Source organism: Heterodontus francisci, chromosome 26 (assembly GCF_036365525.1).
Source record: "Heterodontus francisci isolate sHetFra1 chromosome 26, sHetFra1.hap1, whole genome shotgun sequence".
Classification (NCBI taxonomy): Eukaryota; Metazoa; Chordata; class Chondrichthyes; order Heterodontiformes; family Heterodontidae; genus Heterodontus; species Heterodontus francisci.
In genome coordinates this window covers 16,870,019-16,887,981 of record NC_090396.1, presented here as the reverse complement: position 1 = coordinate 16,887,981, position 17,963 = coordinate 16,870,019, and the positions used below count along the sequence as shown (strand labels likewise).

The 17,963-nt window shown below is 49.3% G+C and overlaps 1 protein-coding gene across 1 annotated transcript in view; it reads right to left on the bottom strand.

Annotated features, from left to right (window-relative positions):
- Positions 1–233: 233 nt before the first annotated feature.
- Positions 234–17,963, bottom strand: part of LOC137384200 (growth factor receptor-bound protein 2) — a 188,679-nt gene continuing 170,949 nt past the window's right edge. Inside the window, exons 4-5 of the mRNA XM_068057855.1 lie at positions 16,896–17,064; positions 234–5,014 (exon numbers count right to left, since the gene is read on the bottom strand). Coding sequence (XP_067913956.1) covers positions 4,829–5,014; positions 16,896–17,064 — 355 coding nt within the window. The 3' untranslated portion in view covers positions 234–4,828. The remainder of the gene's footprint in view (positions 5,015–16,895; positions 17,065–17,963) is intronic.

The window sequence follows — 17,963 nt, the reverse complement described above, 5'->3', positions numbered from 1 at the left end:
GCATTTGCTGCCCTCATCCTTCCAGTTGGACAAGGTCATGGGTTTGGAAGGTGCTGTCAAAGGACACTTGGCAAATTGCAGCAGTACATCTTGTAGATGGTACACACTGCTGCCACTGTTGATCTGTGATGGAGGGAGTGAATGTTTATGGTGGAAAATGAAGAGAGAGGGGGCACAAAGTGAGGAGTTGTGAAGGCACACACCAACAAAAGAAAGAGCCAGATCGCTTCATGAAGAATACACAGCATTTTATTATTCACAGTTAATTTCTACCTACCAAATGCATCAAGAATCAAGGGATAAGTACACAGGCCTTTCCGTTTTAACATTGATTTCTTTTTAATATATACATGAAATGTCTGCAAGGCTTATGATATACACCAATTCAAAAAAAGTAAACAATCAAATGGTCCAGGTGCCAAATGTTCTTTCACACAGTTCCATAGTTCAGGTGATAGTGTGCAGACCAAAGCTCAAACTCACTCGTCTCATCATTTCTTAGCAGTTTTCTCAGTGTAAGGCAGAAATAAACTCACAAGGAAATTAAACTTAAAAAAAAAAATAAGTGGACTCCAAGAACCAAAACTCCATTTCAGATCAAGTTGCAGCACAGTCCAACCTCCCGGCGCACAGTATTGCCGCACCCTGACCCCAAAGTGCAACTGGGATCACCAGACTTTGATTAGACCTCTGACCAGTCAGCAGGATCAGCTTCCCTCCTTCCTGTTTCTATTGTGCACCAGACTAGGTGCTGCATTCCATGGGCTGAGCATGTGTACCATTCTCCAGCCAGTATGTGAAACCAGGTCTTTCCTTCCCCACCCCTCATTATAATTTCAGTGTAGTTATGGGCATATAAAGTGTTACGCACCACTCAAACTGTGAAAACAGCCAGCAGTAAAATTAGAGTATTTTAGCAATTGTGAGGCAGGCCTGTCACTGTATAACCCTGGAGTACAGTACTGGTGGGTACAGGCCTGTCACTCTATAAACACTGGGGTACAGGTCAGTCACTGTATAACCCTGGAGTACAGTACTGGTGGGTACAGGCCTGTCACTCTATAACACTGGGGTACAGGTCAGTCACTGTATAACCCTGAGGTACAGTACTGGTGGGTACAGGCCTGTCACTCTATAAACACTGGGGTACAGGTCAGTCACTGTATAACCCTGGAGTACAGTACTGGTGGGTACAGGCCTGTCACTGTATAACCCTAGGGTATACAGCCTACTTGTTGGTGACTGTGGGAGAAATTTGAGGTGAAGATCACACAAAGTGCTTTACACAATATTAAAGTGTATTGACTGAAAGACAATTACCCTCCTTCACTCCAGGAATAGGATATTGGTACTAGAATATGCTAACCTGCCCAGTCCGTGTTGAACGCTGTGTTATACACAGATTGCAACTAAAAATTAAATATTCACATGTATAGACCACTGTATAACAGAAATGATTGTATTAAAACAATTATTTGTTTCCACTGGTTATTTTGTAGATTGTTTGGTAGAACACATTCGAAGTTACAGGCTAGGGAACAGAACACTTGCCATTACAGACATGCAGTGTCAGCATCAGTCACTCAGATAGTCTTTGCTGCACCAGGTACAGCAACGGGGTGAACTGTGTTCCCATACCAGACATCCTCCTGAGAAGATCTGAATGTGTGCCAGTTTCTGGGTACTTTTCTGCATTGAGCCACATTACATTATTTCAGTGCATCAGTTCAGGCCAAATCTGGACCCAACTCTCAGGGGTGAAAGGACAGCCATAACAGACCCAACCCCCAGATTTAATGCTCAGATTAAGTGTAACACAACACTTGCACTCTGATTCAATCACTGGGATTTAACCTGTGGGTCCTGTACCACTCACCCCTACTGAGGCTCAACTGATTAAACCAATGCCAATTGTTGTGTGCTTCCACACAATGTTTGAGAATTCTACGATACGGGACCACGCCCATCCCCAATCCCTGCTGGACGTTGCTGCCCACCATTCGGCACATTGGCTTTCAATCACTACCAAGCTGCTGTTCAATCATTTGCAGCTCAAAGTACTGCCTTCCCTTAAAGAACAACTGATATGCTGACCATCTTTAACAGCGCAAGCAAGAGATTGGACTGTGCTGGTGCTGAGCCAGATGCCTCCTTGCCCACATACTTAGCACATAGCTGGGCACATCGCAACATTGAAACCAAACAGCAATAAACAGACAAGCTGCTGGCCACAATTCATTACATACATTTTAATGTCAAATGTGCTACATTACTTACAGGCATGGCAAGGGAGATGGGGGAGCTGGGGGTGAGAAACAGTCCACAACAGCCAGCTAAAAAGGGGCCCCAAGTCATATTATAGTAGGACATGGATCAGAGATTGGCTTTAGTTAACACCCATCCTGCTTTGGGGCCAGTCTCAATGTGTATCCAGGCCTCTGCTGACTGCAGGAGTTCCACCCACCCACTCCTCCCCTCCCCACTGCTGCCTTTGGTGTATTCTGTTGCCCACTTGGATCTGGGAATTTCTGTTCCAATCTGCTCTTCAACCATCTGCAGAAGGTTCTGAGGAATCTGTCTCCGTCCTTAGCCTTCTCAACTGATGCCCGGAGACATTCAGTTACTAATCACCCTGTGTCAATGCAGACACTGCATATACCACATTAGCAATACTGACTGGATGGGGGTCATAGGCCCACAGTAATACCTTGGAGGTACTAACTTCTACCTTATTCCTTATTTGTAGTGGATGCTGATAGCAGTGGCTCCAGACGTACTGAGACACAACTCTGGACATTCCTCCTGAACTGGTAAATTCTGGTACCAATCTATCCTACACTCCCGATTTTTCTATCCCAACTTCTTGCATGTTCCCTTTATGTTGAAAGCACGCCCCCCAAGATCCCATTGTCAACGCTGGGGCATTCGGCTGATACATTTTGTTATGAGTTACTGTGCAAGATACTCCTCTACTGCCAGGCATTAGCCATGCTGGCAATTGCGCGGCTGTCAGAATCAGAACGCTGGGTGGTCCTGGCTGGCACTCTGAACCTGTCATCATTAGGGTGGTGATGCGCGAGTGCCACACTACCGGAACAGCGGGAAGCGAATCATGCAGATGGCCAAGAATATCCCACTACTCCAAAATACCAGGCACACAAATCATGCTGGTTTTGGCAAAGCGTAACTGGGCTGAGGTCAAGCAGCGCCAGGAGTAGTAAAAGCTGTCGTATCCATGGAACTATGGCAACTGGCCAGGCCTGAACAGCGGTAACTTGCAACATCGGTTCAGTTCCAGCTAATCTCCATGATCACGCAAAGAGTCATATGATCAATACTGCTTAAAGCAAAATGGCCAAAGAAATGGATTACAGTGCTCAATTCAGATAGAAACAAGCAAAGAAGGAAAATTTAGTAAAAGCAGCAAGACAGCTTTAAAAAGGTTAATTAAGAACTAGAATTTCTCAGTTATATCGTCAGATAATGTGTTCAATTCAAAATAAAAATCAAACGTCCATTGTGCAATGTGGGCAGGGTGAAACTGCACACGGTCCCCTCAGTAGTACAGCAGAACCACTGTTGTTTTATATAAATACAAGTCTGGCTGGAGGGATGAGCTGGACCGAATGGTGCAAAGACCAGCTGGAATGTGACTGATTGTGGAGGATAAATGTACTTAATCCCACTCCTCAGCGCAGAGGGTATTTGTGGCCACAGAGACCACACATTAGGAATTCATTGCTATTAGAGACTTAGGAATCACCCCCATTGTGGACTAACCTGTCCTCTTCAATGTGCACTTACACAATCCCTTCCAGTGCCACCAGGGGTTTGACTCACCAGTACACCCATGACTTGCAAATGGAACAGAGTTAATCCACAAGAGCGACTCTGTTACTTGATTGGAGCCCCAACTTACAGTGGAAAGTGAAGGGAACAGAGGGCTGTTTTGCAGCAAACGCGCACAGAATACAAAAACCAGGCTTTGGATTCTCCGTGTCCAGTCTCACAACCAAACCTCACCACCCAACCATGGGAGAGAAGACTAATGGCTCCTCAGCGTGGATTGCCAGTATCTGCCCATCATCTCTGAACTAACTGCAACTTGCAGCTATCAAGGTGGATTGGAGATACGTTCTCAGCCAGGGTCTGTATTGGCATATTAAACAAAAATAGGGGAAAATTAAAAGGCACTATGAAGACAGAATACAGAAAGTGCTCAGCCACACACCTTTAAGACCATAAGAAGCGCAACCTCTTGTATGAGCTCCCAGAACATGCCGTTGATAAAAGCCCTCAAGTTATTCTCTAAAATTACAAGTCATCTTGACAATTTATACATGATTCCTATAGCTGCTAGCTGCTAAAGGAAACGTTAGGTTTATTTCCAAGGACAAGCTAAATTAACATATTTTGTACAAAAACAAGAGAGGAGAAAAATAAAGCAGGAATTCCATGTCTTGAAACGCTCAAGGCTGAGAATGATTTTTTTCTTTTAAAAAGACCCAAGGCAAGGACTGTTCCTGACCTCCGGTCTGGGTTACATCGCTGATAAGATTACCCAATATTTGCATAGAGAAAAAAACATTTAAATCTACAACAGGATTAGAGTAATTGAATTATAACCCATGCACAGACTGACAGGGGGGAGAGAGAAGAGGGTTTGGGGTGGGGGGAAGCAGCTGCAGAAACCTATTGGTAAAATCGCTCAGGTTTTCTGTTCCCCCTCCCATAGAATTGGTTTTGGCGCTCTAGTTTGAAGTTCTGTACAGACTGCGAAGTTCACAGGGGAGCCACGACTGCTTCCAGGTATCAGCACTGCTGTCCATCAGATGTTCCTGTTGACCGGGTTGACGTAATTGCGGGGGAACATGCCTGACAGCCCATGGCAGCTGCCCTTCCACCAGTTGGGGTCTGAGTTGTCAAGAACCTGGATGAAGTCGCCACGGCGAAATCCGAGCTCGCCTTCCTCCTGTGGGTCGAAGTCGAAGAGTGCCTGCACGTACGTGGGTTGCTGTGAGGGGGTTTGGGGGAAGAACAAAGACACAGTTAACCAGATAGGCAGGATGTGCTTCAGTCCAGGCACTGGAAGCAGATGTCCACCTCCAGAATGCTGAGAAGGGACTGGCCAGTTCATAGGTGACAGCCATGCCTCAGTGGAACCACACTTGCAACCAACTCAGATTTGGGAAGCCCCCTTCTTCTCGTGGGCTGCAACATGAGACTGGAACCCACAGGACAGAGAGTCAAAGAGGCAAACCCGTCACACCATATTGTGACCTAGACCCATGTAGGTACCATGAACCAGCAGAGACTGCTTCTATACTGCTCTGTGGTAGACAATGCACTATACCTCCAAGCCATTTCAGATTGGCCACAGTCTGGACAGATCAGGTTTACACTTCTATTAAAGTGAGCTGGTTTCAGCCATTTAGTGGCATTCAAAGTGATGAGAGTTATCAGTGATAAACACTCTCAAAGCAGGTACAGCATGGATTAGATACAAAGTAAAGCTCCCTTTACACTGTCCCAAACACTTCGAGGACACGAAAGTTAACAGTCTGACCCTTGCCTTCAGTCCATATTTAAATGATGGTGGGTCACGATTGGGGGTGAGTGTGGTTTTGGGGTGAAGCTGGGTGGGTCCAGCCTCCTTCTCCCATCCCATGTCATCAATCAGCCACCCCAGGGACCACCGGAAGTTGGATGGAGGCAATCTGAGGCCGCGGTGGTATCTATGCTGATATGCTCATTGGCAGTGAGTGGGCCTCGAATTGCTTGAGACCCTGTACTGCTTCCTGAGTTTATGGGGAACCATCCCCTTTAACATCTCCAAAAGGAAACCGCAGCAATGTGTCCCCTTTAAACATGGCTCCTCCTCCTCCTTTTTGGCTTCTTTTTCCTGGAAGTGAGCCTGTCATGCGCCCGACCCTGCCAGAGTAATGAGCCAATGTGCCCACCTCTCCATCCAGGTCAGAGGTCACAGCACGGTTTAGTTTAGTTTTTAGTTTAGAGATACAGCACTGAAACAGGCCCTTCGGCCCACTGAGTCTGTGCCGACCATCAACCACCCATTTTTACTAATGCTACACTAATCCCATATTCCTAACACATCCCCACCTGTCCCTATATTTCTCTACCACCTACCTACACTAGGGGCAATTGCTAATGGCCAATTTACCTATCAACCTGCAAGTCTTTGGCATGTGGGAGGAAACCAGAGCACCCTGAGGAAACCCACGCAAACACAGGGAGAACTTGCAAACTCCACACAGGCAGTACCCAGAATTGAACCCGGGTCACTGGAGCTGTGAGGCTGCGGTGCTAACCACTGCGCCGCCCGGTCATAGCGTTGACAGGCATTCCCCAGCCCATCACACTTCATGTGGCAAAAAACCACCCTGGCAGAAAATAGAACCCACAGATTGTTTAATTCTGATTATTCTGGGTTATCTTCACAAAGAAAGAAACAGGTTAGATACAGAGTAAAGCTTCCCCCACACTGTCCCATCAAACACACCCAGGGTAGGTACGGCACGGGGTTGCTGCTGGCTGATTGGGATTGCTTTTGCACAATGAGCAACAGCTGACTGGGCTGCACAGTTGGAGATTGTGCAGCTGAGGAGAGAGAGCTACAACTTTTTTCAACACCTGTTACTGAAAGGATGAGAATTTAAAAAAAAAAAAACAAGGCTGTGTTTGGAGGTGGGTGTAGAGCACCAGCCATTTATTTGATTTGGACTGTTGGAGGAGGTGGAAGAGGTTGGAAGAACAAGGAGTAGGGCTGTACAATTCTGCAGGGGACTGTGTAGTTGCAATAAGCACACAAGGAAGCTCCCTCCCTATCCCAATTGCCCAGCCTGGGTCAGCTGGAGCTGCCTGGCTAAGGAGAGAGAAGACGTCAGATAGTGCCTGGGCAGCTGTACTACCTCATCGAAGCAAAGTCATCGCTCTCAGCATGTCTTTCCCTTTTTCCGTATTAAAACATAAGAACTAGGAGCAGGAGTAGACAATTCAGCCCCTCGAGCCTGCCGTGCCATTCAATACGATCATGGCTGATTTCATCTTGGCCTCAACTCCACTTTCCTGCCTGTTCTCCATAACCTTTCAACCCATTTCTAATAAAAATCTGTCTATCTCCTCCTTAAATTTACCCAATGTCCAGGCATACCCATCCCGGTACCCTCAGCCTCTCCCCTAACTTATTATTTATTGCTTTGCTTGCAAACTTTTTTGTTGCAAATTTGAAGGCCTATAATTTGGGTTGGGTTTGGCTCTTGAACCTATGGCGAGTCTATCTGTGCCGGTGGCGGGGCCCTCTAACACCTATGCGACTGCAGCCTCTGTGGCCGCCCATGCAGCCCATGACAATTCAAATTACTCACTTCCAGCCGTGGGTAAAGAGCTATGCCCACCCCAGTATGTCTAATGAGGCTTGTGTAACGGCAATGGCCGAGGTTGTAGGACCCTTGGCCATTGTCGCAGCCTCAAAGATGTACGGGAAGGTTGTCTACTTCCTGAAGACCGAGCAAGTAGTGGCCCTGGCCCTCAGCAAAGGTCTCACTGTGGGGAGGACTTTCCTGCCAGTGGACCCGCTGGGGGCCATTGCACAGCGCATATTATCCACGTTCATAAGAGCTGCCCCAACCTCGGGGCCGCCAACTCCTACTCCAACCGCAGCTCCCCCTACTCCTTCAACAGCCACTGCTCAATCGGTTCCGAAGGCCATGGTTTTCACAGCATCTGGTGGGGTGGGGAGGGAACCCTTTCTGAGTGGAAGGAAGGCGTGACATAAAACAAAGGCATGTCCCCTGGACATGGAGGAACAACCTGGGCCTGAGTTCACCCCAGAGCCTGATCCCGCGCAGCCTACCTGCCCCGTGGCTGAGCTTTGGCCCGAGCAATCAGGGCTGAAGGAGGGTGTGGGGGTGGAGATGGAAACCGCTACAGCGATGGAGGTCTCTGAGTCTCAGCATCCTCCCTGGAACAAGAGGAGGAGGCACCCCTCCTCTGAAGAGGACCCTGAATTACAGGATCCATCTCCTGCCGCGGGTCCTTAGTCTCCCCCCACCACCATCAGGGCCTTGAGCACTGGGCAGGAACCCTCTATCCCTCAGGACAGAGTTGGGGGGGGGGGGGGGGGGGGGGAGGGGAAGCCTCTGTAAATATGGGTGGGGGAGCCTGTGGACTCACCAGGAGAAAACACTCCATCTGCCACTGGGTCGGGTGTCCTGGGTGGGGGTGAGACCCATTAGGGTCAATCCTCCCAGCAGCCTGGTGCTGCCGCCTGCAATGTACCTGACTCGGAGGTCTATTTGCATACTGCCCCGTCTGTTTGGCCTCTAGGCACTCACCAGGCAGAGATGGCCACCTCTCTCTGCCTCTGGCTGGATTTCCAGAGTTGGGAACAACGGTCTCCCCTGGGCCACTCACCGGCCCGGGGACGGAGGCAGGGAGGGGTCCTGAACCGCTGGCGCCCACGGGTCCAGCTTCCGCAAAGGAACCCAGGGAAGACTCCTCTGCCATCGATCCTGGGGGTGAGATTGTGACGGAGGCGGGACCAGCTGATGCAGCCAGGACGTCAGCCCCACAGCATGTGATAGGTGTGTCAGTCACTGGTGGTGACTAACTGGAGGAGGATGGGGCTTGATGTGGGGCATGGAGGACGATGTTGAATCCATCGCCAGTGAGATCGTGGACTCCCTCTTGCCCCATACCAGGTCACCTCTCATTCCCATTTTGGGACGATCTTGCTGCCTGCAGGGGTTTGGCAATAAAGTTCAGCTAGCTCTCGACCGGTGGTCGAATCTGGTGCTGATCATCCAGTCCGTCCATGCCACCCTCAAGAAGGTGGGAAGGTGGGGGTGTGTGCAAGGGCGTGGAGGTGAAACTGGTTGAGAGGCGCCGGTTCAACGTGTTCCTCTCTGGGTTGCTGGGGAGTGGAAGGCGACAGGCACTTCCACTCTCTTCCCACAGTAAGGTGTTGGTGAGGAGATCAAAGTACTTTTGCCTTGAAGATAACCATAGCCTCAACATCAACGGCAGCAATGGGGGTCTCTCTGCAGATTTTACAATCTCTTAGTTCTCAGGGAAGGGAGGTATGTGGTGAGCTTTCTGCAGGAAACCCACACCGTTCCAGGATATGAAGCCACCTGGCTCCTGGAGTGGCAGGGTGGGGGTCTACATGAGTCACCTCACCCCCTATTTCTAGTGGGGTGGCTATCTTGTTGGCCCCAACCTTTCAGCTGGAGATCACTGGGGTCAAAGAGATTGTGTCGGGCCGCTTACTCCACCTCGCCGTTCGCCTGGGTAGCGTGCCGCTCCACTTTGTGAACGTGTACGTGCCCAGACCCGGCGTGTTGCAAGCGCAATACTTTAAAGAAGTCTCCACTCTCTTGAGCTCCATCAACAGTGGTGAGTGCATCATTCCTGGGTGGGATTTCAACTGCACTCTCGAGGTGAAGGATCGCTCCAATCCCCAGCGCTGCCAAGCGTTGGTAGAGAAGTTGAGGGAACTGATCATCTCCCTCGGCTTGGTGGATGTCTCACAGAATCTCCATCCCGACTCCAGCACCTTCACCTGGAGGTCTGGAGGAGAGGGTCCCGAACTGACCGCCTCTACATTTTGCAGGCGTATGTCTCCTGCGTTTCAGCGGCCTCCATGCAGCTGGTGCTGTGCTCAGACCACCACCCTGTGTAGGCAGAGCTCAATCAGCTCTGCACAAGGGCAGGGTCTGCGTACTGCCACTTTAACAACCAGCTGCTGGAGAACGAACAATTCCAGGGCTCGTTCTGTTGATTCTGGGCTGACTGGAGAAAGAAGTAGGGGGGCTTCCCCTTCTTGAGGCTATGGTGGGATGTGGGCATGACTCACATCCGTGTCTTCTGTCAGGAGTACACGAAGGGGTCGACCAAGAGGCGGGAAGCCGAGATCGGGCACCTGGAGAGGGAGGTGCTCGACTTGGAGTCCCTTCTCGGTCAGGCCATCACAGACCCAAGCCCAGCGGCAGGCGTACAAAAAGATGGGCGCGCTGAGGGACCTGCAGCTTGTGGGGTCCCGAGGTGCATATGTGAGGTCATGGATCCTAGAAGATTTGGACCACACCTCACCCTCCTTCTGCTCACTAGAAATATTGCGGGGGTCCATAAGCTGCGCACAAGCTGCTGGCCGATGATGGATCTGGAGGGAATGGGTCTCTTGCTCTGTACCTATTACAGCACGTTGCTCTCTCCGGACCTGTCCAGCGAGGACACATGCAGAATCTTGCGGAAGGGCCTGAAGGTCAGCTTGAAGGCGCCGAAGGACTGGAGACTCTGCTAACGTTGGCGGAACTGACCAGCGCCCTCCATCACCTTTCGAGGGGCAAATCCCCTGGGTGAGCAGGCTGACCGTCGAGTTCCTCAGGGCGTTCTGGGATATCCTGGGCAGCAACATCTCGATGTTGTGGCCATTTCAGAGACATGGGTAGAGCAGGGACAGGAATGGATGTTGCGGGTTCCGGGATTTAGATGTTTCACTAAGAACAGAGAAGAGGGTAAAAGAGGGGGGGGCGGTGTGGCATTGTTAATCAAGGAAAGTATTACAGCGGCAGAAAGGACATTTGAGGACTCGTCTACTGAGGTGGTCTGGGCCGAGGTTAGAAACAGGAGAGGAGAGGTCACCCTGTTGGGAGTTTTCCATAGACCTCCAAATAGTTCCAGAGATGTAGAGGAAAGGATAGCAAAGATGATTCTTGACAGGAGCGAGAGTAACAGGGTAGTGGTTATGGGGGACTTTAACTTTCCAAATATTGACTGGAAATACTATAGTTCGAGTACTTTAGATGGGTCTGTTTTTGTCCAGTGTGTGCAGGAGGGTTTTCTGACACAGTATGTAGACAGGCCAACCAGGGGCGATGCCACATTGGATTTGGTACTGGGTAATGAACCCGGCCAGGTGTTAGATTTAGAAGTTGGTGAGCACTTTGGTGATAGTGATCACAATTCGGTTAGGTTTACCTTAGCGATGGGCAGGGACAGGCATATACAGCAGGGCAAGAATTATAGCTGGGGGAAAGGAAATTATGATGCGATTAGGCAAGATTTAGGATGTGTAGGATGGGGAAGGAAACTGCAGGGGATGGGAACAAACGAAATGTGGAGCTTATTCAAGGAGCAGCTACTGCGTGTCCTTGATAAGTATGTACCTGTCAGGCAGGGAGGAAGTTGTCGAGCGAGGGAGCCGTGGTTTACTAAAGAAGTTGAAGAGCTTGTCAAGAGGAAGAAGAAGGCTTATGTTAGGATGAGACGTGAAGGCTCAGTTAGGGCGCTTGAGAGTTACAAGCTAGCCAGGAAGGATCTAAAGGGAGAGATAAGAGCAAGGAGAGGACACGAGAAGTCATTGGCGGATAGGATCAAAGAAAACCCTAAGGCTTTCTATAGGTATATCAGGAATAAAAGAATGACTAGAGATAGGTTAGGGCCAATCAAGGATAGTAGTGGGAAGTTGTGTGTGGAATCGGAGGAGATAGGGGAAGTGTTAAATGAATATTTTTCGTCAGTATTTACAGTGGAGAAAGAAAATGTTGTCGAGGAGAATACTGAGATACAGACTACTAGGCTAGATGGGATTGAGGTTCACAAGGAGGAGGTGTTAGCAATTTTGGAAAGTGTGAAAATAGATAAGTCCCCTGGGCCAGATGGGATTTATCCTAGGATTCTCTGGGAAGCCAGGGAGGAGATTGCAGAGCCTTTGTCCTTGATTTTTATGTCGTCACTGTCGACAGGAATAGTGCCGGAAGACTGGAGGATAGCAAATGTTGTCCCCTTGTTCAAGAAGGGGAGTAGAGACAGCCCTGGTAATTATAGACCTGTGAGCCTTACTTCGGTTGTGGGTAAAATGTTGGAAAAGGTTATAAGAGACAGGATTTATAATCATCTTGAAAAGATGAAGTTCATTAGAGATAGTCAGCACGGTTTTGTGAAGGGTAGGTCGTGCCTCACAAACCTTATTGAGCTTTTTGACAAGGTGACCAAACAGGTGGATGAGGGTAAAGCCGTGGATGTGGTCTATATGGATTTCAGTAAGGCGTTTGATAAAGTTCCCCACGGTAGGCTATTGCAGAAAATACAGAAGTATGGGATTGAAGGTGAATTAGTGCTTTGGATCAGAAATTGGCTAGCTGAAAGAAGACAGAGGGTGGTGGTTGATGGTAAATGTTCATCCTGGAGTATAGTTTCTAGTGGTGTACCGCAAGGATCTGTTTTGGGGCCACTGCTGTTTGTCATTTTTATAAATGACCTGGATGAGGGTGTAGAAGGGTGGGTTAGTAAATTTGCGGATGACACGAAGGTCGGTGGAGTTGTGGATAGTGCCGAAGGATGTTGTAGGGTACAGAGGGACATAGATAGGCTGCAGAGCTGGGCTGAGAGATGGCAAATGGAGTTTAATGCGGAAAAGTGTGAGGTGATTCACTTCGGAAGGAGTAACAGGATTGCAGAATACTGGGCTAATGGGAAGATTCTTGGTAGTGTAGATGAACAGAGAGATCTTGGTGTCCAGGTACATAAATCCCTGAAAGTTGCCACCCAGGTTAATAGAGCTGTTAAGAAGGCATATGGTGTGTTAGCTTTTATTAGTAGGGGGATCGAGTTTAGGAGCCACGAGGTCATGCTGCAGCTGTACAGAACTCTGGTGCGGCCGCATCCGGAGTATTGCGTGCAGTTCTGGTCACCGCATTATAGGAAGGATGTGGAAGCTTTGGAAAAGGTGCAGAGGAGATTTACTAGGATGTTGCCTGGTATGGAGGGAAGGTCTTACGAGGAAAGGCTGAGGGACTTGAGGTTGTTTTCGTTAGAGAGAAGGAGGAGAAGAGGTGACTTAATAGAGACATATAAGATAATCAGAGGGCTGGACAGGGTGGATAGTGAGAGCCTTTTTCCTCGGATGGTGATGGCAAACACGAGGGGACATAGCTTTAAGTTGAGGGGTGATAGATATAGGACAGATGTCAGAGGTAGTTTCTTTACACAGAGAGTAGTAGGGGCGTGGAACACCCTGCCTGCAACAGTAGTAGACTCGCCAACTTTAAGGGCATTTAAGTGGTCATTGGATAGACATATGGATGAAAATGGAATAGTGTAGGTCAGATGGTTTCACAGGTCGGCGCAACATCGAGGGCTGAAGGGCCTGTACTGCGCTGTAATGTTCTATGTTCTATGTTCTAGCACAGTGGTGCAGTGGTTAGCACCGCAGCCTCACAGCTCCAGTGACCCGGGTTCAATTCTGGGTACTGCTTGTGCGGAGTTTGCAAGTTCTCTCTGTGACTGTGTGGGTTTCCGCCGGGTGCTCCGGTTTCCTCCCACAGCCAAAGACTTGCAGGTTGATAGGTAAATTGGCCATTGTAAATTGCCCCTAGTATAGGTAGGGGAATTGTGGGGACGTGGTAGGAATATGGGATTAATTTAGGATTAGTATAAATGGGTGGTTGATGGTGGGCACAGACTCGGTGGGCCGAAGGGCCTGTTTCAGTGCTGCATCTCTAAAATATAAATAAAATGCCTCTCTCGTGGCGCAGGGCGGTTTTCATCCTGCTGCCAAAGAGGGGTGATCTCCGGCAGCTTAAGAACTGGCACCAATTCTCCCTCAGCATGGATAAGATCTTTGCCTGGGCTATGTCTACCTGCCTGGGCTCCATCCTGGCCCACATGATTCACACTGATCAGTCAGATGCGGTCCTAGCTGGTCCATCCAGAACAACATCCACCTGGTCCGGAACCTGATCCATCTTTCCCAGAGGACTGGTCTGTTGGTCGCCTTTCTCTCCCTCGACCAGGAGAGGCATTCGACAGGATGGATCACGAATATCTTTTCGGAACTCTGCCCGCTTTTGGAGTCGGGCCACATGTTGTGGCCCGGGCCTGACTTTCGCATGCGGCCGCAGGGCCGGGCATGCACCTTGTCCTCTCGGCTAAGGTTGTTGACCCAGATCTATTCAGAATCTGGAACATGGTCGCCTCCAGTCAGAGTACTCCTCTGCCGGTGGCGAAGAGGGCTCTGGCTGTCTGGGCAGCTGGCTCTGGGGATAGATGACAGGTGGATGAGTAACCAAAGCCTCCGGGGAACACCCCCCACACCCCCGTCACTATGGGTGTTGAGGGGGCTTGGGAGTGTTTAGTTTAGTTTAGAGATACAGCACTGAAACAGGCCCTTCGGCCCACTGAGTCTGTGCCGACCATCAACCACCCATTTATACTAATCCTACACTAGTTCCATATTCCTACCACATCCCCACCTGTCCCTATAACCTACCTATACTAGGGGAAATTTATAATGGCCAATTAACCTATCAACCTGCAAGTCTTTGGCATGTGGGAGGAAACCAGAGCACCCGGAGGAAACCCACACAGACACAGGGAGAACTTGCAAACTCCACAAAGGCAGTACCCAGAATTGAACCTGGGTCGCTGGAGCTGTGAGGCTGCGGTGCTAACCACTGCGCCGCGCTCCTGGCCGAACTGACCCGCACGCAGCCAGAACTGCTCACTGGACCCAGGTCCCAAAACCCTCCTCAGGAGCTGGTCCCACACAACCCGAGCCACCTCTCGGAAATGCCCTCCGTACCATTCCACACAGTGCGGAGTGGTTTCCTGTACGGACTGCTCCTGCACACTCTCCATTTCCTCGCCCTCATCTGCTGCCTGGACACACTGTGGCGGTCTGTATGGCCATCTGGTGGTGAGGGGAAACCCCGGTGGAGGTTGTTCTACACGGGAGCCCTCTCCCTTTACATCGGGGACCTGGGGTGGAGGGTGCTCCACAGGGCAGTCCTGTGCAATAGACTTTTAAATAAGTTCACTGACTCCCAGGCCGCCTGTAATTTCTGCGGCCTGGACGAGTCCGTGTTCCATGTATATATGAAGTGTGCAAGGTTGCAGCCCCTCTTTGAATATTTAAGGGGCTGCTCCTCAAGTTTTGGCTCCGCTGCAGCTCCACGCTCCTGACCTTTGGGCATCCGATGTGGAGCGGGGGTGGACCGGGAGGAGGTCCATCCGTCCTGAATACCTGCCCCTCTTCTGAGGTTACGATTGTGCCTGGGTGTCCCTGCAGAAGGAGCATGAGGTGTCCGCCGGTTCACTTGAGGCCTTCCGTTACCGGTGGGCACTGCAGGGGCTGGGGTTCATTATGGATGCCGAAAATTAGATTTTAATGAGTTTTATTTATCTGGTTTTAATAAAGTTACTTATTTAAAATGCATATAAAGGGCACCTGAGGAATAAAGGCCTCCTCGACAAAACTAAAAGGGGCCTGGGATATAAAGGCCTCCAAAAAAAATGGTTTTGATATGGAGTAATCAAACACTCCCAGGGCAGGTACAGCACAGGTCAGAGCAAAGCTTCCTGCCCTCACTTATATGCCTAGCCCCAAACCCACATCCCCTATTGTGTCAATGTGACATTTTCCATTTCTTACCTCTGATACCAGACACCCTTTTTCACTGTGACTGATGCTTAAAGTGAGATTGAGTGCGTCCAAAGTTCATTGTATGTAGTACTGAGAACCAGCTGACAGAGGGGCCTTTGTTTTTGTCACTGGACTGGATTTTAAGTGAGCTACTGAGGTCAGAAGCTGATATCCAACTCGGGATACAACTTTTTCCTGAAGTAATAATTTGCACTTATATAGCCCCTTTAATGTAATAAAGTGCCCAGGGCTTCACAGGAGCATACAGGTTGATTTTAAGGAGCATCTTAAAGGAGGAAAGAGACAAGAGAGGCAAAAGGGTTTGTGGGGGGGAAATTCCAGAGCTTAGGGCTTCAGCAGCTGAACGCTTGCCACCAATGGGGTGGAACGATTAAAATCCGGGCTGCTCAGGAGGCCGGATTTGGAGGAGTGCAGAAATCACAAAGGGCTCTTGGGCTGGAGGAGATTACAGAGATAGGGAGGACAAGGCCATGGAGGGATTTAAAACCAAAAATGAAAATTTTAAGATAATTGCAATAAAATCCCTCAGCTTCCTCTTTTCTCAGACAAGTCCTCAATCCTACTGCAAGTTCCTGGTCTCAACTATACCAAGTGTGGGAAGCAGGGATTACTAAGAACTGAAGCCCAGTGTACAAGTTCCCATCTGCTTCACCCTCCATTCAGTACACCTACTGACCACTGGAAAAGAGGGAAGTCCTTCTCCAATTTGGTACAAACTTTGCTTTTCCCTCAGACGTCTCCCCCACTCCCCCCCCCCCCCCCCCCTGATTTTTACTCTTTCCTTCCCCGAAAGGTAGCACCCAATTCTCTGGGGTCAACATGGAAAAGTACCTTGCAGAAACACATTGGTTACAACTACTGGGACAGCAGAAAAGCACATTAGGTGGATGAATGGTCCCTCTGATTGAAATTTGTCATGTTTCTAGGAGCTCGCTATTGCTATGGCCATTCTCCGTGTGAGCATTGAGACAGTGAGAATCTGCTGTTAATCATGTGGGCCATCATGGCCGAGCCCTATGCCGACCTCACCAAAGCCCAATGTACTCCCCCCTCCTCCCCTCTCCATCCCATCTTCCCCATTTTCAACCTTTCCAACTCCATTTGGGTCAGTTCGACCAGGAGCCACCAGTGCACACTAGGCAATTGGAGACACAGCACCCCTTTGTTATCAGCTCAACCAAGGGCCTCATTTAAGCATCATGATTGACAAATTGCTGAGCTCAGCCATATAGGGGGCTAAAGTGGGATTGACGCTGAAATGTGGGAGCTGAAGCAACTCGACCTTAATTTGTGGAGTAGGCTGACCTTTGAACTGGAAAGATCCTGCAAAAAAAGAAATCAACTGAAATCTGCAACTAGTGATGTCTGTATCAAGAGCCCAGTTCTTTAAACATTGCCCCCTTGCCCAGCAGTGCAAACGCCTTCCCCTCACCTGTGGAACCTGCTCAATGTCACGCAGGAAGATCTGTTGGTTCCGCGACACAGATGTGGATCTGTGATAGTCCACCAGCTCGTTCAGAGAGTTGAACTTTACTACCCACAGGAAGTACTTCCCTGCGCCGTCACGCAACACTTTAAAATGCTGCACGTCATTCCCAAACCTGCAAAGAGCACAGAAAAGAAAATTATTGTTTTTAAAAGCCACTGCACAGAGGACTGAAATTTCATGATTCAAACTACACTCAGGCTATGTGATGTCTTTAGTGCTTTTCTCCACCTCTTCTAAAGAGACAGGCTATTGCTAGGCTGTATATCCAGAAGGACAGCTCACCCTATAGCACCTCGGCCAAGTGACTGATCTTCACGGAAGAGATGATGGCCACCAAGCTATTCCATCACGGGGAGCACTGCAGCTGTAAACATCTGGCCTATATCCACCGCACTTTTGAACAGTTGTTGGATTGCATCAGCAGGCAGGCCTGGCTGAACGTGCCCTAACCCAGCACGTAGCCAAGCAGCACAGAGACCTAATGTAGTTCCCTTCACTGCTGCCCCAGCCTCAACATTTCATTGATCAGTCTCCAGAATTATAGGGGCTTTTATCTCTAAGCAAAACTCTGCAATCAAACATTTTCAAATCCAACTGAAGAGGCCATACAGTTCCTAAAGCTGCCTGTACTATTCACACAGCTAGGGGGCAACAGTGAGCTACAGTTGGAAATTGCTCCAAAACCCAAATGTCCAGATTTGTCTGCAGAGATGACCAGAGGTTATAAAAATTCCCCAGATTTGTGTGGTCAGCTTGCAGCATTGAGACTGTGATGCCCCTGATCCCAGCCAGGCTGCCCATGGGAGGCCACAACGAGGGAGGCAGCAAGAATAATTCAGTTTTAGCCACAGAATAGTGCATAAACTGGGGGAAGAGATATTTTAAGCTCTTTAAAATGACATGAAAAACAATGCCAGCATAACTGCCTTTTCCCACTTCCATGGATCTAAGGAAAGGAGTAAAAGCCCCTGGTCCACTGCACACAGAATCTTACAGTGCAGACAGAGGTTA